The 22,325-nt window shown below is 47.7% G+C and overlaps 1 protein-coding gene across 3 annotated transcripts in view; it reads left to right on the forward strand.

Moving 5' to 3' along the window:
• The window catches only part of Lrrc8d (leucine rich repeat containing 8 VRAC subunit D), a 109,630-nt gene extending 90,181 nt beyond the window's left edge, over window positions 1-19,449 (forward strand). For all 3 annotated transcript variants that reach the window (XM_032916110.1, XM_032916113.1, XM_032916111.1), the window contains exon 3: window positions 16,185-19,449. In XM_032916110.1, the coding sequence (XP_032772001.1) occupies window positions 16,187-18,763 (2,577 nt within the window). In that variant the 5' untranslated portion in view covers window positions 16,185-16,186 and the 3' untranslated portion in view covers window positions 18,764-19,449. The remainder of the gene's footprint in view (window positions 1-16,184) is intronic.
• The last annotated feature ends 2,876 nt before the right edge of the window (window positions 19,450-22,325 follow it).

Raw genomic sequence — 22,325 nt, forward strand, 5'->3', positions numbered from 1 at the left:
TTCTGTCATTCACGTGGACTTGCTCCTTAAAATGTACTAAATTTTTCTTAACGTTATATCATCCACGGGAGCCCACTGTTTTTTTAAACTAAAAATGGTTTCGTGAGGAGGCCAGTAAATCCTTAGAGCACCAGCCCCCGGCCCCCACCCAACAAAGGGAAATGGCATGTTGTTTTTGACGCTGTGATTCAGAGAATTTATTTTATAGCCATTTGTCATGTGTCTTGTGTCCAGGGCAGCCAGAAACAGATACTAAATATGCAGAGACCAATAAGACATGCTCTCCCCTCTGAAATGGCCCAGTTCGTTGAATGAACAGCAGTTAGAGCCTAGTGCGTTCACGCTAATGAACTGCGGGCGATGAAGTGTGGAAACTCAGAGGCGGCCCCGTTAACTCAGCCGTGCAGTGGGACAGAAGGCTTTGCTAAGACACGTTGGGAGTTACAGTTTGAGCCCACGAAGGTGACTGCAGGTCCGTCCCCATTCACGCATCTTCTCCACACATGAGGAATCTAAAACTTGGAGACATTAGGTGACCTTGCCTTAGACCCGGCAGCAGTCTCTGTAGACTCACGGCAAGAATTATGCTGGGACTCTCCTCCTCCTGCTGGAAATTGAGCTTGGATCATGGGTAGGTTTACCCCGTAAGAGTCATGGAGACACAGGTCAGCTTTTGATTTTGGCTTCTCCTGAATGGCCTGTGTTGATGTGGGGCTACTGTACAAGGGCCGTTGGTTGGCTTTTGGCTTTTAAAAGTCTCCTTCCTATAAATGGATGACGTGCATTGTCTAACATTTAATTACAAAAGGCAGGACACTCAAGACACCTTGGGACCGGGTTCGTGTGTGACTCGCGGGGAGTCTGAGGACACCAGGCACACCAGACCGTCCGTCATGTAGTATAATTAAGCACAGGACAGAAAGACTGAAGGAGTCGTTTTCATCTGTTTTGCTGAGCTGTGTTCACTACAGACTTAATGATTTGCATCAAATCACTCAGGGTTGAGCACTGTCCTAGACTAACATGACTGTGTCACCACTGTGCTGGTTAAAAGCGGGCTGGCGTGGCTGCCTGGCTTCATACGTCTGTACAAAGTCTTGGTGTGCATGTATTCTATCAAGTTTATCCACCAAACATTTGGGAACTTATTTACTTACAATTTTGTTCGTTTGTTTGAGATAGAGTCTGACTATGTAGCCCAGGTTGGCCTGGAAACAACTCTTTGGCTTCTTCTGAATGGCCTGTGTTGTTGTGGGGCTACTGTAGAGCAGGCTGACCTCAAACTCAGGGGCATTCTTCCCGTGTGTGTCTCATGAGTACTGAATTACAGGCTTTCCTGCGTACCCGGTTTTATATTATTGTTTTGTCTTTGAGATAGCGTCTGTCCCTGTGTAGCCAAGATTGCTTTTCAGATACATGGTCCTGCTGCCTCAGCTTCCCGAGTGCTGGAATTAAATGTGTGCACAACTGCACATAACTTGCAAATGTATCTTATTCTGTCACTGTGCCTTCTGATTTGTGGCACTGGGTGGATCAGTCTAATGCCCTGACCAAGAAACATGTAAATTACGATGAATCATAGCTTGAATTAATTTGTTTCATTTCCTGTAGACATATTTATATAAAGCATTAAGAATAACCTTTTGAATAAAAAAATCTGTTCTTTCAAAAATATTAATAAGAGTATGATAAATATGCACGCACGTGCATGCACACACACACACACACACACACTTCTTTATTCTTTTAGAGTTCTGATAAGTCCTTTCTCAGCAGTGGGTTTCAGTGGTGGATTTTGATTTTGAACCTAAGTATTATTGACTAAGAAAAAAACCCGAAAAACAAAACCACAGGCCCCTGGAGTCAGGAAGTGTTGATTTTGGTTCAAGGCCAATGGGTGAGTGATGTTTAATACATTAAATATTAAATACAGAATCCTTTGGTGTGCTGAGTGCTGCGAACGCTGCCAATTAAAACATCCAGTTTGATTTATAGAAGTTTAATTTGATCTGGATACAACCTGTTTCATCTGACAATTACCATATCATCATGACGTTTTGATAACAATCCAAATAACTCTCATTGAGAGAAAAATGGAAATGACCTAATCTAGAGATATGGCTGCCCTGGCAGAGGACCTGGGTTCAGACCCCAGCATGCACATGATATCTTACACGAGCCCGATGCTCACATGACCTCTTGCTGGCTCCTGCACACGCGAGATACACATACATGCATACAGGCAAAGCTCTCAGACACAGCAGAAAAAAAACTAATGAAAATAATTCTGCTTAACTGCCTAGACTTCGGTTGGGTGGCCACACTTGCCTCTTCAGTAGTGAGAAGGATAATTTCATTTTGAAGTATTGTAAACCAGATTTTAACGATAATGTAGAAAGAGTTTCGGTGGGTTCAGAAAAGTATCTTCCCCCTTTGTTTTTGCTTTTCTGTAATTCCAAAGTATTCAGAATTCCTGCAGTGTCGATTTAAAAACATATCTTTTTCTAAAATATGATTTTTTTTTTAAAATTCTACTACCTTGAGCCTCTCTTCACACGTACTCCATATTTACAACTGGGAAAGAGTTTTCTTCAGTGTATATGAAGCCTGGGACCTGACGCCATCACCAACTAAACAAACCATCTGTCTCTTCTAAAATAATAAAATAACATCACCAACTAAACAAACCATCTGTCTCTTCTAAAATAATAAAATACGGGGCCTTAGCTAGGGCACAGCCTTAAAACTTAAAGGCATGCTTTGTGAATAGCAAGCAAAGAAGTAGTAATTTTAACTATTTTTTCATGTGTGTGTGTTTTAAAAGGATCTCTTGATAGGAAAACTCGAGCTCTTTCTGTAGTTGAGGATTTCCTTGAATACCTGGTCCTCCTGTCCTGTCTGTCTGTTGTTGTATCCACTTCCTCCTCCTCCCTCCCTCCCTCCTCCTCCTCCTCTCCTCCTCCTCCTCCTCCCTCCTCCTCCTCCTCCTCCTCCTCCTCCTCCTCCTCCTCCTCCTCCTCTCTCTCTCTCTCTCTCTCTCTCTGTCTCTCTCTTTCTCTCGTGCTGGGGTTACAAGGATGCATCACCTAATTCCTTTTTTTTTTTTCTGCCAAGAATCAAACGGGGGTCCTGGACACGCTAGGCCAGCACTCTGCCACAATACTCTACTGGGCCACATTCCCAGTTAGAACACCGAGGAGTAGCACTGTTCCTGCCCCACCAGTGCTTTGCAGTCACAGCTCTCCAGTCAAGTCTGTGCGGAGGCCAGGTCTGGGTGCTCCTCTGAACGCATCCCATCTTCGGGTTGACCCTTTGAGGCAGGTGACCATTCCTGCTGTGGTTATGATCACGGTCAGGCTTCTTACCATTCCACAGTCGTGGGAACAGCAGCAGAGAGAGACCAGGCGGTCACATCCACTCAGCTCGAAGTTGCAGTCACCTGTTCAGGTTCCGTCGGTTAGCCCCATAACTGGGGCGTGTTGGGTAGACCCGGCCCCACTTCCATGTGCTTTTCACGTGGTACGTGTGCTGTTTCGGGCGGGTTATTCCCCGTTTACAAGCAGGCGAGCAGTAGGACCTTCTCTTTAAGGCTGAATTTTAGCCTGAGACCAACATGCATGTAGCCCAGTTTCCTTCTTTTCCCTGTTTACAAATTAAAGTAATTCTTCCCTAAGTTCCCCAGATAGAGTTAGTCATTTCCTGTCCTGAGTCCCATGGTGTTTTCCTCAGACTCCATATTTTGAGTAAGTACTGTTTTGTAATTAATTTGTTTATATGTCATGTCTTTCCATCCCCCTCCCTTGCCTCCAGTCGAGTTCTTCAAGAGCTGGAACCAGGTCTCCTCTATTTTTGTCTGACACCAGCCTGCTGCTGGTGACAGGTAGATGAATCATGTGAAGGGATTTGCCCAGAGTATAGGCCTGGAGTATAAGGACTTTCATAATTCGCCATCTCATCTTGGCACTTGTGTCCTGACAGATGCATTTCAGATGGCTTGAAGTTGTGTGTGTGTGGATGTGGATGTGTGTGTGTGTGTGTGTGTGTGTGTGTGTGTGTGTGCGTGTGCGTGTGCCTGCCTGCCTGCCTGCCTGCCTGCCTGTGTTGTGCATGCCTGCCTACACAGCTGTGTATGTTTATGTGTGTGCACGCCTGCCTGTGTACCTGTATGTTTGTGTGGGGGGGGGTGCACGTATGTGAGTGTGCATGCCTACCTGTGTATGTACATGCCTATGGGTGTGTGCGAAACCAGAGGAGATACTAAGTGTCCTGCTCTGTCGTTCTCTCTCTTACTTTCTTAAATGGGGTCCATCACTGAATCTCCAGCTAGGTTTGTGTAGCAAGCCCCAAGGAACCCCATCTTTACTCTCTCCCACTGGGATTACAATCTCGTCTGGCATCAGACCCAGCGTTTTACATGGGTGCTGAGGAAATTGACTTTAGATCCCTTCGCTTGCTCTACAAGCAGTCTTACTTGCTGGATCGCCTCCCCAGCCTCTGACTCGAACTCTTGCTGAGGACTTGGGACACAGTTTGCCCACAGTGATGATGGTGGTGATGATGGTGGTAATGGCGAAGAGGAAGAGGAGGAGGATGGTGATGACGACGACGACGGTGATGGTGGTGGAGATGCTACCCCGTTACCCCTGTTCTATAAAGAGTACAAAGCACCGTAACTCTAGTCTGTTACTGCAGTGTGACTTTAAGAGTATCTCACGGTCGTTGTCTCACTCACTCTCTGAAGTGGTGACCTCACTGCCATTTCACAGAGGGGAGAACTGAGGTTCCGAGAGATGGAGATCCTGGGTGTTGGCAAAGAGCCTGAAACCCACCCAGCTCCTCTGTTTCTTTCCGGCTGACGCACGGGGACCAGGCTTCCGTGTGTTCCAGGCTACTGTCTGAAGCCTGGCTCCCGACGCCTCCAGAGTGAGTGGAAGGCAGACGTCTGAGCCAGGGAAGAGGCTCTTCTGGGGCCACCATCTGTTGTTGTTCCGGCACCCCGGTGTTGGGGGGAATGTGTAGACCCTGCCACAGGGGCTAGCCTGGGCATCGCTTTTGCCTCTCCTCGGCGACTCTCAGGAAACGAAGGCTGCTGCGTCCAGCGTCCGGCTGCTGCTTCCTGTTCTGTAATTCTGAGACCCTTCTTTCTTTCAAAAGCGTTGAATGCTTTTATTTTTAAACCAATGGAAAAATACTATCAACCCGTTCCTTAGGGAACTTCCTTAAAAACTGGATGTGCTTGTCTGCGTTTTATAAGGATATGCGAGAGAACCTGCCATTATCGCTGCCTGGATGGCCAGGCCGGCTCAGTGTCTGCTTTTCCACAGCAGAAAGAAAAGCAATTAAGACGGATCTGATGGGGCAGGAAGCACGCTGAAGTCGATGACAGCATTCGGGGGAGGCCTGTAATTTACATCTGTGGCTCACTGCCTCCTGCCATGCTTGTGCAAACTCAGGCCTGCTTTTCCTTCTGCCGGTGATTGTGACTTTAGTGAATAGAGACCTGAGTCATTTAGGCAGCGCCGACTCCTCACGTAACCCGGACAGAAGGGAGCTGTTGGGCCGGGGTGACTAGACGCAGCTTGGTAAAGGGTTGCTTGCATAACCAATGGCTGTGTTACCCATGCTCCATAGCTAAAAGCAACAGGTAGAAATATTTTCTCTAATACCTCATTTTCTTTTCCATTCCCTAAGCAGCGGAGAACGCGTAGGGCTCTCATGGTTCATCTTTGGAGAAACACTAATTTAGGAAATGTTATTTTGCAAAGCAGACTTAAAAGAAGGTCCTGAGTATGCCAAGGTCTAAATGAGAATCTTGGCTCTGATTTTAGCCCTTAGAGGTGGAGGGGGATGTTTGAGGGGGGTGTCTAACAATTTAAGATTACCCCGTGAAGATTCTGTGCACTCCCTCATACACACACACACACACACACACACACACACACACACACACACACACACACACCCCACTGTGACCAAGGAAATACAGAGTCAATTCAGCGATTTGGGTCGCTGACACTCTCCTTAGGAAGAATAAACATTTCTTTTCCTGCGTTCTTCCTTCCAGTGAGATCAAACTTGAGTTCTCTGGATGTTTAGCCTTCCCAGAGAGTTTGGGTTGGTGGGAGAGTCTGATCCTGTTTGCATTATAAGACATTCACAGAGCAGTTCACTCGTGTGTGTGTGTGTGTGTGTGTGTGTGTGTGTGTGTGTGTGTGGTATGATTACCTGGAATTACAATGCACTCCTGTTGGACTACAAAAAGGGACCCTTTAAAGTTTTACTATTGGATGAGTAGGATGGTGGTTGGTAAAGTTAATGTTTGCCCAGGGAGTAAAGGGAAAACAAACACTGTGAAGGGAACTTTCACAAGGATAGAAATTCCCTCATCTTTTCCCTTTTGTAAAGGTGCGGAGATTAAACAAACTGTGTGCATGTGTACGCGTGCGCACACACCTGCTCACATGTGTGAAGATAAAACAAACCGTGTGTGTCTGTATGTTTGTGTGTATGCACCTGTGTGTTCATGCATGTGTGTGTGCGTGTGTGCACGCTCCTACTCAGAATGTGTTTGTGTATATAATTTGATGCCTCTGCCCTTTCTCAGCCGCTGTCAGCTTCTCTCACCTAACGCCTTTTCTGGCGTAAATGTGTACTCTGCCAGATCTCCTTCACTCCAGGCTGCAGCCCAAGCCGGGCTTTTCCATCCGGGCAAGTGAAAGAGGCAAACGTCAAGTGTCTGCCTGGGCCTGGCCCACCCGAGCCTCGCTGTGTAGCTTGCTCTCAGCTTACCTTGCTCTCAGAGGGCTCTCACCTGCAGATGCTGCTGTGGACTTTACCCCTCCCCACTACTGTGTGGGGATCCCTGTGCTGGGCTCCATGCTGACCCCTTCCTCCAGCCTCTCTGCCCACCTCCCATCGCCCTCCTTTGCTCAGCTCTGCCGTGTCCGACGCTGGAGGCTGGTGCTTCTGGGTCTGTTGCCTGTGTCTCCCTGACTGGTCTCGTCTGGCACATGCTGATGAGTTTGTGGGTCTGCCCCTGGTCTTCATTTTGATAGTCACGTTAGCCCCACCCAAACCTAGCTGTGCTTTAGTGTGTTAGTCGATCCAAGCTGTCCAACCTGAAAAATTAAAGTTATCCATCCTCCTGTCTCCAGCCTTTTCCCTCCAGTCTTTCTCCTCTTGTAAGACACACATTTGTACCCCACTGTCCCACCCGAGATACCGTCCAAGGGTTCCTCGTTGCCTCCTCCTAAATTCAGTATAACAGGGTTTCCAGATATCCCTGTATCTTAATTTCCCAGAGGTTTCCCCCATCACTCTCTGGGGGTCTGAGGAACTACAGCAAACCAGTCTGCTCTCGAATGTTCTGAAACCCATCTCTCCTTTGTCCTGGTTCCCATCAGATGAGGTCTTTATGAGGCCAGGCCCCCTCCTTTTTCTGAGACGGCCCTCATTATTGGATGTTTTATTGCTGTAGCCCGAGTTGAGTCATCGCCTCAACTGTCCAGTGTATTTTGCCTCTCACGGTTTACTGTTAACTTTGTTACAGTTATAACCATACTCTGTTTATTTTAATGTGAGTTTTATGGTATGTTAATTTGCTCTTCTGGCCTGCCAGTTGTTCGTGTAAATTCCTATTCTGTATTTTCCACTCTTTAAGACCTTGGATGGCGTTAGAGAAAATACTTGCCCTGTAGATAAGAATACCAGTCTGTCACAGATTCTTTTTTAGTTAATTATGCAGGGTGTTAGGCGCCTATCGCGGAGAGGCGCCATAGAGGAAGGTTTGAGGAAGTGAGTCGTTTATTTCTTTTCCACGGGGCAGGTGTGAATAGCCGGATAATTCCAGCAGGCTGCACACATACATGGCCTCTGAAGTTGTATCTGTACTTCTTGCTTCCAGCCGGCTGAATGGGGAGAAAAGGAAGAGCAAGTCAAGTAGCCTTGTCTTTAGAGAGGGTACTGGGGAGTCAGACTTGACTTCCTGTAGACCATTGGCCCCGATGCCCTGTGTTAGGCTGGAAAATGACATTTTCACAAAGCACAAGGGTGTGGTGGAAGCTCCCATGGTAGAGAGAGAGGGAGAATGGTTTTAAAGTGGGATTTGGTGATCTGTATTTGTTATGCCATTTGTAGTGCTAGTGATTGAACCCAGGACCTAGAGCATGCTGGGCAAGCACAGTACCACTGAGCCACAGCCTGTTGGATGCTGCTTATCACAAGAGTGAGGAACTGTTTTAGTTAAAAAGTCAAACCTGGGAGGAAATGAGGGTTTTGTTTGTATTTTGTCTCCTGCCCAGCTAGGCTTACCCCATAGCATCAGCCGCTGCTACATACAGGTCAGAATCCAGAGCCTCAGAGAGATCTGGGGTCTTATTTCCAGTGTGTGGATTTGTGACGAAGATCGGCGTGTCAGACAGATGAGCGGATGGACGGATGTGAAGGGTAGAATCTCCCTTTATATCTTCTGCCTCGCCAGTCATAGTTTCACAATACAACTGTGTGTGTGTGTGTGTGTGTGTGTGTGTGTGTGTGTATGAATGTGTATGAGTGTGTGTGCATGAGTGTATGTGCGAATATGTGTGTGTAAGAGTATGTGTGAGAGTGTGTGTATGAGTTGTGTACATAAGTGTATTGTGAGATTGTGTGTGTATGAGTGTGTGCGCATGAGTGTATGTATGAGGGTGTGTGTACACAAGTATGTATGAGTGTATTGTGTGATTGTGTGTGAGATGGTGTGTATGTGAGATTGTGTGTGTGTGCATGAGTCTATGTTATGTAGCTTTGACTTCAGGGCCTTGGACTTGCTGGGGAAAGTACTTTTCCACCAAGCTATGTGTGTGCAGAGTACCAGGTGCACATCATGTGTCCTCCCAATCATTCTACCTTTAAGTCAAAGAATTAGTGTTCATTTCTCACCGCCATGCGTCCCTGCCCTCAGAAGTGGATGTTAGTGTGCTACCCTCCCCATCGAAATGCAGATCATCTCAGGTAATGTATGTGCACAGCGTCTGCTGCTGTGGACAGCCTGTCCTCTCTCCCTCTCTGTATGGTATTTATTATGTAAGAAACACATTTATAAGCATGCATGTCTTTATATGTGAGAGCTGCTGTTTACACGGTTGTCCTTTATCTTTAATTCAGGATTGCTTACTTTGGGCTGGCAGGGTGGCTCAGCAGCAAGGGTGCTTCCATCACGAGCCTGGCAAGTGGAGTTCGGATCCCAGAACCCTTGTAAATATAAGGGGAGAACTGGCTCAGCAAGATTGTCCTCCGACCTCCACCTTCATGCTGTAGTATGCACATGTGTGTGTGCACGCGCACACACATACTAAAAGAAAATTTGAAAAGAGTGTGTATTGTAATATACCAGATATGCACTGTAAGAAGACTATCCCGAGACCTGAGCCACTTGGAATGGGCTAGAGCAGTGGAAGATAACGCAGGCGTGTGGATTGTGTGCCTGGCAGATCTACGCTTGTGTTTGTGCACCAACTACTGTGACCTTAGATACGAATACAACCTTAGTTCTAATGTGTAATGTACCAAGTTCTACAGAGGAGCCACTTGTCCTTTTTCGTTGCCTTTGTTGATTTGTCTGTCTTGAGGCTGTGTGTAACTGTGTAGTTCTGGGTGGCCTTGAACGCTCTCCTGAAGTTCACTTGAGCACACCTCTCTGCATTCATCCCAGGATATAAATAAATGCTGTTCTCTACGAGTTTACTCAGAAAGGAGTTAGAAAAGCTCATTTTTGACCTCTACAGTTCAAGTGGTTGATGCTTAAACAAATACATCGACACCTTTAAGGTACACAGGTAAAACAATTTTAAGACAGTGTTAACGAGGGCCAGCAACATGACTTGATGGGAAGGTGTCTGCTGCCGAGCCTCAAGACCAGAGCTGAACTTTTCACAGCCACGTTGGGGAGGGGAGAGTAGACTCCCACAAACTCTCCTCCAAATTCCAAACTATGCTATGGTACTTGTGGACACATAGATATACTCACATATGCACGCACGTGCATACACACACACACACACACACACACTCACACACACTCACACGCACCCTGCAACCTGCATGCACACGAAGTAAATTAAACGTGATAAAGTCATCATTCAAAGATAATACTTAAAATACGTTGTGGTGGTTTATATGTGCTTGGCCCAGGAAGAGGCACTTTTAGGAGGTATGGCTTATTGGAGTAGGTGTGGCCTTGTTGGAGGAAGTGTGCCGTTGTGGGCATGGGCTTTAAGACCCTCAACCTAACTGCAGGGAATCCAGCCTTCTCATGCTTGCCTTTGGAACCAGTTGTAGAACTCCCAGCTCCTCTATTCCCATGCCTGCCTGGATGCTGCCATGCTCCCGCCTCAATGTCAGTGGACTGAACCTCTGAAGCTGAAAGCCAGCCCCAATTAAATGCTGTCCTTATAAGACTTGCCTTGGTCATGGCATCTGTTCACAGCAGTAAAACCCTTGCTAAGTTCTCTAAGACTGTTCTTTGTGCTTATCAGAAAGCAGATATTCAGAGTCATCCCAGGTCAAAGATCTCCATGTAGTCCTCCTCTGGGAGGCAGCATATTATTCTGACACAAACGTGCGGATAGATGCTCGCCGACACGTGTGATCTGTCATGTTCACCTCTAGGTTTAGGTTTCCTAAACTACTGTGCTCAGTGGTGCCTTAGCAACACAGCTCCCCTAGTCCATAAGAGCTGTGGGAAGTGTTTTGAGTTATTACTCAACGAGCAGTGCCTCTCTATGGAGCGGTGCCTCTCTATGGCACGTCCACTAGTGCGTACTGAAGGGACAGGAAGGTGGCTGCTCACTCCAAGCAAGTCCCTGGAGAGCTGCACGCGTGCGTAGATCCTTTGGAGCTCAATTAGATAAATTCTGTTTGATTGAAACATGTCTGTATTTTATTCAGCCCTTAGAAATAGGACGGAGGTAGCAGTCAGTTTATCACTGATCCTAAAATAAGGCATTACTTGTACCATTTTGAAAGGCCAGCCCTTGGAGGAATTTTTCGTGAGCACAGAGATGTTTCCTAGTGTCGGGATGAGTTCTGTTATAAGAGAGGTGATTATCAGAGGTAACTGATGACATTCGAGAGTCTGTCAGCTGTAACTTACGCATATAGTGTGTGGGTGTGGGTGTGGGTGTGGATGTGGATGTGACCGTGCCCTGGCGCACATGTGGAAGGCAAATGTAGAGAGTCGCCTCTCTTCTTCCACCATCCGGGTAGAGGATTGAACTTAGGTTTTCAGTCTTGACAGGAAGTGAGTGCCTTTTACCCATGAGCCATCTCACCAGCTCCCGTGATCCTTGTTGGTCTTCTCTACCACCACCACATGCAGATCCTGGTCATGCCTGCCCACCCCAACCCCGTGTGTTTTGACGCCTATAGAGGCCCTTGGGGAATTGCTCCAGTGTGAGTGTTGGGTGTGTTTGCTCTGTCTTGGTGGTGTTTCAGTCCCTTTTTCCTCCATAGGAAAAGGGAAGGCCTAGGTGCCCTAGAAGACAGCCAGGCCACGTGCGCTCCATGTTACAGTTAGTATACGCAGTGAGGAGGAGAGCTGAAGCCAGCATGCTCTACCCTGCTGTGAGTTCTAGCCCAGCTAGAGCTTCTGGGCTGGGTGGGACTCTGCCATGTTGTCAGTTCTGGCTCAGCTAGAGGAGAAATGAGTAAGTGGACAACTGAGTGAATCCTCGATGCCGATGTTGCCTGCACAACATTTAAATGAACTTGGCAGAAGCGGCAGCCGAGTGGGGAACATCTGGGCTCCACGGCTCCTTGTATCGGTTCATCGTGAAAAGCGGACTTAGCGCAGAGTGTGCATAGGATTCTTCAGGTAAAATGGCCAACACCAGCACAGCTAGGTTGTGTTGGGTGCTCATGACGTACCAGGTGCGTGCATAGCACGTTAATACCGTGCTCTGCTTTACTGACTGCAGTAAAATGTGTGGACAGAGGGAGACATTAACTACTAACCCAGCCGCTCCCTAGAAAACCCCATGCAGGGCAAGAAGGAAGCCAGAGGCAGGAGGCTGCCTCCTGGAGGCCCCTTCCTGGCCTTTGGTGTGGTGTCACCCTTGACGTGCTAAGTCTGTTGGCTACTGGCCCAGAGATTATGGGCTTACCACTCTGTTGGGAGTCAGGACCTGGTCTCCTCCTGAGGACACGACTGCGCTTGCCCCTGTGGTCTCCCGAGCTGCCTGCAGTTGGCCAGCTGCAGTGAGTTAGCTTCAGAATAACCTGCTATGAAGGTCTCTAACGGGCTGTCCATTTGGACGTTGAAAAATACCTGTCAACGCCGATCATTTCCACCTTGGTGTAATTACTAGTGACCTTTTCTTGCTGGCGGTATTGGTTTGGGTCCAGTGTCTAATGAGCCTGCTGTTGGATGTCCGATGTCCGTGTGGGTCGTTCCGCACACCAGCCCATATTAAATGCCCATCCTGGGCTGTGCCCTGGGGACATGCAGATAAAAAGAAGCTACCTGCTAGGAGAGGAACCCAAGCTAATTGGAGGGAGTCGGCAGGGCACCACCGAGGGCCCAGTGTCTGCTCTGTGTTCATTTCGGTCCCAGTGGTTAGGTTTCCTCACACACCACAGGAGCTTTTTTAATGTAATAAATCCCTCTGGATAGAGCAGAATTTGTATCCCCCATCTGTCTTTCTGTAACCTGCCTTTGAATTGTTAAGAGCCAACAGGATACGTATCTGGCTGAAAGATACTTCCAGATTGCTTTCTAGCAGTCTCCCACACCGAGAGATAAGGGTTGGCAGGCTCAAGGGTCAGCGTCTGGGCAGAGGTCCTTTGATGAATGAGCAGAGAGGCTTCCTGCTTCGAAGAGAGGTTCGAGAGAATGCTGGGAACCTCTGGGACTGCAGAACTGCGCTCCACCCACCCATCCCCCATCCCGGCTTCAGGCACAAACTATGTTTTACCTCGGTACACACTCAAGGTGAGGGAACATATGGAGAAACCAGGAACTCAGGTCTCGGATGCCTGGCTCACAAGTGGAAGGAAGGGATGTAGAAATGTTTGCAAAGCTTCCTACCAGGGCCCCTTAGATGCTTTTTGGGCGTGGTTGTACACACGTGTCATCCTAGCATTTGGGGAGGTGGAAGCAGGAGAGTAAGGAGTTCAAGGCCAGTCTGGACTTTATGAGATCCTGTCCCACCATCCTTGCAAACCAAAAAGGAAAGGAGAGAGAGAGGCGGGGGAGGGAGGGAGGGAAGGTAAATTAGATTGTACTGTAACCTGGATGAAGTTAGGCTTATGAAGGCTTGCTCAAACTCCTGGCTTTAGTTAGTGGCATCCTTCCCCGGACTCTTTGTTAAGAGAGCCATTGACCTTGGATGTTTCCAATAGGACATCTCAGTAAGGAGACTTTTTTTCTCTCTCAGTATGTACGAGTGTTTGGCTCGGTCATGGTACTCTGTCGCAGCAGTAGGAAAGTAACTAAGGGAGCCCACAAAACTCTAAACTCGTAATCAGTTCGTTTTCAGAAACACGTTCTGTACAAACTCAGGGTCCACAGCCTGTGTGACTGGTCTAAGACAGTGCTTGGCATCTGGCAGGAAGATGGCAAGTCTACTGGTCCTGCTCCTGTGTTCTTTCAGGAGTCAGGGTAGGCCATGGTGGACCCTGAGGTGAGTAAGGAGATCAGATTAGAAGCCATTACTGTTAGTATGCATGAGAGGACCAGGGCAAGCAAGGCTATGTTTCAGCAGAAAGAGGATGGGGACATGTCACAAATGTTGGGCATCACCCTTGGCAGTGGCAGAGCAGGAACTGCTGGAGGTCGTGTCTGTCTGAGCGTGGAGTTGATGCTGGTCTTAGTTTGGCCTTATCATTCTTGCTGGAAAGGATGGCGGCTGGTGTGAAGTCATGGTGTGCTGGCAGCTGGTGTGAAGTCACCGTGTGCTGTTGGCAAGTCCCCTGCTGCTACCTTTCAGGCTTTCTGCTTTCTTTGTCTACTGAGAAAAAGACCTGTCTCCTGTCTCTCCTGGCACCGAATGAAGCCAGTTCCTGGGACAAGATGCTTGAAGGCCAGTCTAGACTGAAGGTTTGACCACTCTGAAACAGCGCCATAAAAACCCCACGGCTTCTTGTATGCGGCGGCCATTTACTTCTTCCATGCCGAGGCCTGTCCTGGACTTTTATTCTCGCACAGTCACAAGTTGCTCCTCGGGGTGGTTCAGCTTTAACAGCTGTCCCCCCACCCCATACTATACAGATGTAGTTAATGGTGTTCCTGGAATCTTTATACTTTGAAGGTGATGATTAAAACCTCACACATTATTTTGTCCAAGCGCCTGCTACGCCAGGTATTGATGTGCAGAACAAGGAAAGAAAACGACTGCAGTCCTGGCCCTTGCTAGACTGGTAATGTGGACTGATGTGGACAGGCTCAAGACAAGCAAAGAGCGCGAGTGGGGCAGTGGTGAACAGAGGTCTGTGGCCTGCAGGAGCGCATCTGAGGCACGAACTTACGGGGAAAAAGGAGACAGAAGCCTGGCAGCTGAGCAGACTGGAGGAAGAGTTCCAGGAAGAGAGAACTGCAGGGAGGGAACAGCTTCGTGGAAATTACCTCAGTGTATTGGGACAGACAGACCGCAGGGTGTCAAGGCAGTGATGGAGGTGTTAAAGACAAGTCTCGGGCGCTCTCAGGACAGTGGCCAAGATTCAGTCCTCGATCCTCAGTCCTCAAACCCAGACCTGAGCTCGAGTTGTCTCTGTCACTCTGGGAGCCCTTCTTCCTGCTTGGATCCCCAAGCTAGTCATGAAAGGTTAAAAATGCATAAAACAGTTACAGGAAACTCCGAATAAAAGGGGGAAGGAGATACGCCATCACCCACGTACCCCACTGTGTCCTTGAGAGAGCAGAGCAACAGACGGCGTGTCAGACTTGGTGCCCAAAGTCTGGGTTTACGTTTTTTCACAGAGCATCATAACTCAGTGGTTTCAGTGTTTATGGTCCTTAGGTTTATATTGGTAGGATTACATAGAAGCTTTATAAAATCATTGATCATTCCTGCAGCTGGGGAAAGAGGCCGGATGGGGAGAGACTTGAACAGGGTCTGTGGTTGCAGCTCTGCTAGCCTAGTGTTCACAAAGCCTTGGGTTCAGTTCCTAGTGGTGTAGACCACCTGTGGTGGCATATGTTTGTCAGCACACTCAGAAGCTGGAGGCAGGGAGGTCATGAGATCCAGCTAAACTATGCCTGAGTGGTAGACCCTTAATTTCAGCTCTCTGTGGAAACGGTCTAACAGGGCAGTCTTTGCTAACAACCTGCTAACACATGCTTGTGGTCGGAGCGGTGGGAAGAGCTGCGTTCCTTACCTAATTTAACCTTTGTGGCCATCCTTAGACATTATCCCCATGCAAACAGAGATGGTAAACACAAGGCCTTGAGTTAACACCTTTAAGAAGTGACAGGGCTCAGTCGGGCTCATCGGGCTCAGCTGTGTAGAGATTAAGGGTTGCATGGCCCCGTTAGACTTAGACAAACAGAAGTCATCTTGTTCCCTGCCCCAATCCTTGAGTCCTAATTGGAGCTTGTCAGATTAATATATAAATGACACCCCCTCTGTTCAGGTCCAAGACCGGCGAGAGACTTAGCATAGACCTTCATTCCATCTCATCCCGAACCCGGTCCTTCCTTCCTTCCTTCTGTTTATTTTCTACTACAGCTGCTATGTAAACAAATATAAGACCTGGCTTAGAAGCTGTCAGTTTGAGCATGGGGTTTTCCTCTTTCCTGATACCTCCTGCTGTGTGATGATGTCTATAATGACACATTTTGTAGGTTTCCTCGGTCCCCCACCTGCTGCTTTGTGGTGACGTCTGCAATGACGCCTGTGTAGCGCGATGACGCCTGTGGGGCGCAGTGATGTCTGTAGTGGACTTGGGTTCTCGTTGGTCCCACTGCCTGCTGCTCTGCAATGACACCTGTAGGGCGCAATGACATCTGTAGGGCGCAATGACGTCTGTAATGGGCTTGGGCTCTCATTGGTCCCACTGCCTGCTGCTCTGCAGTGACGTCTGTGGTGACGCAATGACGCCTGTGTAGCGTAATGACGTCTGTAGTGGACTTGGGCTCTCCTTGGTCCCACTGCCTGCTGCTCTGCAATGATGTCTCTAGTGACGCCTTTTGTTTTCTTTATGTTTTTCAGGAATGTTTACCCTTGCGGAAGTTGCTTCACTTAATGACATTCAGCCAACTTACCGAATCCTGAAGCCATGGTGGGACGTGTTTATGGATTACCTGGCGGTTGTTATGCTGATGGTAGCCATCTTTGCAGGGACCATGCAACTTACCAAAGATCAGGTGGTCTGTTTGCCAGTGTTGCCGACGCCTGCAAATTCAAAGGCGCACACACCACCCGGGAATGCTGACGTCACCACTGAAGTCCCCAAGATGGAGACAGCCACACCCCAAGACCAAAACGGGCAGACGACGAATGACATTGCCTTTGGCACATCTGCTGTGACGCCTGACATACCTCTCCAAGCCACCTATTCACACGCAGAGTCAACCTTTCCCAGTCAGGAGACGAAGAAGGAGAAGAGAGACCCCACGGGCCGCAAAACCAACTTGGATTTTCAGCAGTACGTATTTATCAATCAGATGTGCTACCATCTGGCCCTTCCTTGGTATTCCAAGTACTTTCCATACCTTGCCCTTATACACACCATCATCCTTATGGTCAGTAGCAACTTTTGGTTCAAATATCCCAAAACGTGCTCCAAGGTTGAACATTTTGTTTCAATATTAGGAAAGTGTTTCGAATCTCCCTGGACTACTAAAGCGCTGTCCGAGACAGCCTGTGAGGACTCTGAGGAGAACAAGCAGCGGATAACGGGTGCCCAGACCCTACCGAAGCACGTGTCCACCAGCAGTGATGAGGGGAGCCCCAGCGCCAGCACCCCCATGATCAACAAAACGGGCTTCAAGTTCTCAGCCGAAAAGCCGGTGATCGAAGTTCCCAGCATGACGATCCTGGACAAGAAGGACGGGGAGCAGGCCAAAGCCCTGTTTGAGAAGGTGAGGAAATTTCGTGCCCATGTGGAAGACAGTGACTTGATCTACAAGCTCTACGTGGTCCAGACCCTCATCAAGACCGCCAAGTTCATTTTTATCCTCTGCTACACTGCAAACTTTGTCAACGCCATCAGCTTCGAGCATGTCTGCAAGCCAAAAGTTGAGCACCTCACGGGGTATGAGGTGTTCGAGTGCACTCACAATATGGCCTACATGTTGAAGAAACTGCTCATCAGCTACATCTCCATCATCTGTGTCTATGGCTTCATCTGCCTCTACACTCTCTTCTGGCTGTTCAGGATCCCTCTGAAGGAATATTCCTTTGAGAAAGTCCGAGAGGAGAGCAGCTTCAGCGACATCCCGGATGTCAAGAACGACTTCGCGTTCCTCCTGCACATGGTCGACCAGTACGACCAGCTCTATTCCAAGCGTTTTGGTGTCTTCTTATCCGAAGTCAGTGAAAACAAACTGAGGGAAATCAGCCTGAACCATGAGTGGACTTTCGAGAAACTCAGGCAGCACGTGTCTCGCAACGCCCAGGACAAGCAGGAGCTGCACTTGTTCATGCTGTCAGGGGTGCCCGACGCTGTCTTTGACCTCACGGACCTGGATGTGCTAAAACTTGAACTGATTCCCGAAGCAAAAATTCCTGCCAAGATCTCTCAGATGACGAACCTTCAAGAACTCCACCTCTGCCACTGCCCTGCCAAGGTGGAGCAGACCGCCTTTAGCTTCCTTCGAGATCACTTGAGATGCCTTCATGTGAAGTTCACTGACGTGGCTGAAATCCCTGCCTGGGTGTATTTGCTCAAAAACCTGCGGGAGCTGTACTTGATAGGCAACTTGAACTCAGAGAACAATAAGATGATCGGGCTGGAGTCTCTGCGAGAGCTGCGACACCTTAAGATCCTCCACGTGAAGAGTAACCTGACCAAAGTTCCCTCCAACATAACTGACGTGGCTCCGCACCTCACCAAGCTCGTCATCCACAACGACGGCACCAAGCTCTTGGTGCTCAACAGCCTGAAGAAGATGATGAACGTTGCCGAGCTAGAGCTGCAGAACTGTGAGCTGGAGAGGATTCCACACGCCATTTTCAGCCTTTCTAACTTGCAGGAGCTGGACCTGAAGTCCAACAGCATCCGCACGATCGAGGAGATCATCAGTTTCCAACACCTGAAGCGACTGACTTGCTTGAAATTGTGGCACAATAAAATTGTGGCCATTCCTCCCTCCATTACCCACGTCAAGAACCTGGAGTCCCTCTACTTCTCCAACAACAAGCTCGAGTCCTTACCGGTGGCAGTGTTTAGTTTACAGAAACTCAGATGCTTAGATGTCAGCTATAACAACATTTCCATGATCCCCATAGAGATAGGTTTGCTCCAGAACCTGCAGCATTTGCACATCACAGGGAACAAAGTGGACGTTCTGCCAAAACAGTTGTTTAAGTGCGTGAAGTTGAGGACTTTGAACCTGGGGCAGAACTGCATCGCCTCCCTGCCTGAGAAGATCAGTCAGCTGTCCCAGCTCACTCAGCTGGAGCTGAAGGGCAACTGTCTCGACCGCCTGCCAGCCCAGCTGGGCCAGTGTCGGATGCTCAAGAAAAGCGGGCTTGTTGTAGAAGACCAACTGTTTGACACGCTGCCACTGGAAGTCAAAGAGGCATTGAATCAAGACGTAAATGTCCCCTTTGCGAATGGGATTTGAACCAAGTGAACGTGGGCACATCCGCGTGCGGGGACACCTTCCTAGATTGCAGATGCTCACTTGCAAGTTATTACAAGATAATGCATTTTAGGAGTAGATAAGCCCTTTAAGCAGAACACGGCGCACGGAGGCTGGTAGCAGACGAAACCGAATGTTCGATGTTTGTAGCATTTTTAAGTCACTCATTTCCAAATCTTTTCTTTCCTGTTCGTTTGTTTGAGTTTTTTTTTTTTTTGTTTTTGTTTTATTGTTCTTCTTCTGGGGAAAGGGAAGGAAAAAGAAAATCACAGTCACTGATCTCAGTTCTTTTTAAAATTGTAAGTTGGATGCGGCTGCTGGCTGAATGTTTACACATTGCTTGCCTGCTAAAGTAAATGATTAAATTGACTTTCTTCTTACTACGTTGCGTTTTTTGAGGTGTCGTGATTCATTTTTTGCTTAACTGGTGCAATGTTGCTTAATCTTGGATCGTTGAAGACACAAGGGGCCAAACCCATAAATTTAGATTTGCTAAATATTGACTTCTCTACTGTTTTAACTTAAAGCAAGTGCTTCCTGGAGCATTTGATGGTTCAATACCTCTGGGAATCCCACAGCAGACTTTACAGTCTTGATGGCCTGGAATGAAGTAGAGTGTGTGGCCTGTCAAGACTCTTTGATTGTTTCTTAAAACAAATGCTAAAAATTAAAAAAAAAAAAAAAAAAAACACACCCTTTAATAGTCACTTTATGTGCATAGGCTAGAGTTTTGGTTATATATGGTACATTCTTGGTTCAAATATAATAGGATTTCCAACAAATAGAAAATGTGTTTTAAAAATAAATTTATAACAATAAAATAAGTTTATCTAAATCGTAGTGGTTCACAACCTTTCTTGGGACCAGCATTTGGATTATAAATAGATTCACCTTTTCATGGTGGTGTCAGTGAGGGGCTATTGGGAGATCGGGTGTGAGAGAAAGAGGACTTGTAATTCATTGAGCTGGAAGGTGCCTGGCTTTTATTCACATTTTAGTGGCAAATTGTATTTCTGTGTCTGTGAGGAGAAGGAATGTAGGTTGGTGTCATTATGCAGGTGAAGGCAGGTACAGGATAAAACGAGGCCTGTCATTGGATGAGAAGGATGGACTGGTGGGAAAGTTTTAGAGAGGCTGAGGAGGCTGGAGCTGAGGGGGAGAGGGCTGAGAGAACGTGGTGGCGGATGTTAAGATTCCTCTCTGCACATGTTACATGTTGATAAGACTATTTTTTTTTTTTTCCCGGAGCTGGGGACCGAACCCAGGGCCTTGCACTTGCTAGGCAAGTACTCTACCACTGAGCTAAATCCCCAACCCTGCTAAGACTATTCTTTTTTTTTTTTTTTTTTTTTCTTTTTTTTTTTCGGAGCTGGGGACCGAACCCAGGACGCTAAGACTATTTTTAAGGGATGGATGTGTACAGGATTTTGTGTTGTCTAGATGGACAAATTATTATCTTATCTAGGTGGGTGGTTTATATCCTTATCAATTGGTTGTAAGTTTATTGTGTGGATTCTAATAACTACTAGTACCAGGAGAGATACTAATTTGAGATGAATTAGCACTAGTTCCAATGGCCTGTTGGAGCCGGAACTAGCGACCACAAGGGTACACGCGGGAACTGGTTCCACCGTTTTTTAATTTTTACCACAACAGAGGAAGAGGAGGAGTAGTGAGGGGATTCTCTGCTGTAGCTTTAATTCTTTAACTCATGGAATGTCTGAATCAGCCTGCCACCTATTTAGACATTAGCGGGGTAGCTTACGGACCTTCCACAGGGTGGCTTCTCCCTCCCTCCCGCCCTCCTTTCCATCCTTCTTTTTTCTTTGGTGGGGTCACTTTTTCTTTCCTGTCTCTGTCCGTCCTGTAGACAGTGTATCTTGAAGCGAACGTTGACCTCAGGCTCTTTACCTCCTGAGTGCTGGGTTCTACCACCATGACTCCTGGTTTCAGCTGCACTGAGGATGGAATCTAGATTCTGTGTACACGGGCTCTCTACCCACTGAGCTCCATTCCCAGTCTTCTCTCCATAGCCTAGCTAACCTGGAACTGCTTGGGCAGACTAGGCTGGCCTCAAGACTTGCATCTGTCAGGCTGGTGTGGATTTTATAGATATAATCACTACAGTTGGCAAGAGCAGAGGACTGATGGGCATTCTGTCCTTTCCGGTCAGAGTGGACTCTTACAGAGACACTGGACTTCTCTCTGTCCATTAAACGTAACCTGGAAGCTTCTGACAGTTGGGGGAAGATGGGCTTACACGGATGTTTTCCTCCACATTTAAAATGGCATTCTGGAAGAAACAGCACACGCCCAGGGGCATACACCTCTGCACATTGGAGAACTTAGAAACAGTACGGCATTAACAGGTCAGTAGCCACTGTCGTTGAGTTAGGAAATGTTTGCACGCTGGCTGTCCATTCTCTTCCCTGAAGGACTTGAGGTACGAGGTTTATGAAAGGTCAAGCTTGGAAAATCAGAACAGCCACACAAGCCATGTCCTGCACACCGTCCAGTTCTCATGGTATTTACCCGAGTTGCTTGCGCTTAAATGATACAGGAGAGTCCATGTTCCAGGAAGGCAGGGGCCCTGGTTTCCTGGAGGCAGGCAGGAGGAAATGGGAATGTGTAGACACTGGTGATACTACATTACAGCTTCCCCCAAAGGATGCACAGGACCAGAGTGCATCCAGTGAGTTTCTGGGAAGCATGTGTTCCTACCAGCCAGGCCAGTACTTCCGGTGTCTCCCTCCCGCTTGCCCTTCTGCCGCTTAGTAAGCACCTGAAGTTGGTGGAGCATCCGGTTTGTTTTTACTGTTCTGTTTCGGTTCAGTATTTTAAAGAGGGCGCCACAGAGTCCAGATGGTGACGTCAGGAAGCCAGGTCTCAGGATTTTTGCTTCATGAGCTAGAACACGTGTCTCTTTTTTTCTTCATGCTATTTTTATTACGATGTGGAATATGCATTCACATTGACGGTCAGGATGTAAAGAGATAACAGCTTTGGGGCTTTCTCCAACTGAGCTTTGGATGTTGAACTTCTCAGGTGTGGTGGTGCGTGTCTTTAATCCCAGTGCTGAGGCAGAGGCAGGCGCTGTGAGGTCAGGATACTACATCCAGGCCAGGTGCAGCTAGGTAGTGAGACCCTGTCTCGTTTTGCCTTTACCTATTGAAAATATTAATCACAGAGAAGGACTCTCATGCTGGGTTTTTTTCTTCTTCTTCTTCTTTTTCTTTTCTTCTTTTCTTTTTTTCGGAGCTGGGGACCGAACCCAGGGCCTTGCGCTTGCTAGGCAAGCGCTCTACCACTGAGCTAAATCCCCAACCCCTCATGCTGGGTTTTTGATGGGTCTGTGTAGACCAGATGTTGGCATGGGATGTCTTCCTTAATCTTTTGTTGTTTTTGTTGTTGTTGTTGTTAATTGTCTTTGACTGTTTATTTGTTCATGGTGGGGGTGGGTGCCATGGGGCACAGCCTGTGTGCACAGGTCAGAGTCAAATCCATTCTTCATCTTTATGTGAGATCGTAGGATTGAGCTCAGGCC

This window comes from Rattus rattus, chromosome 11 (assembly GCF_011064425.1).
Source record: "Rattus rattus isolate New Zealand chromosome 11, Rrattus_CSIRO_v1, whole genome shotgun sequence".
Lineage (NCBI taxonomy): Eukaryota > Metazoa > Chordata > Mammalia > Rodentia > Muridae > Rattus > Rattus rattus.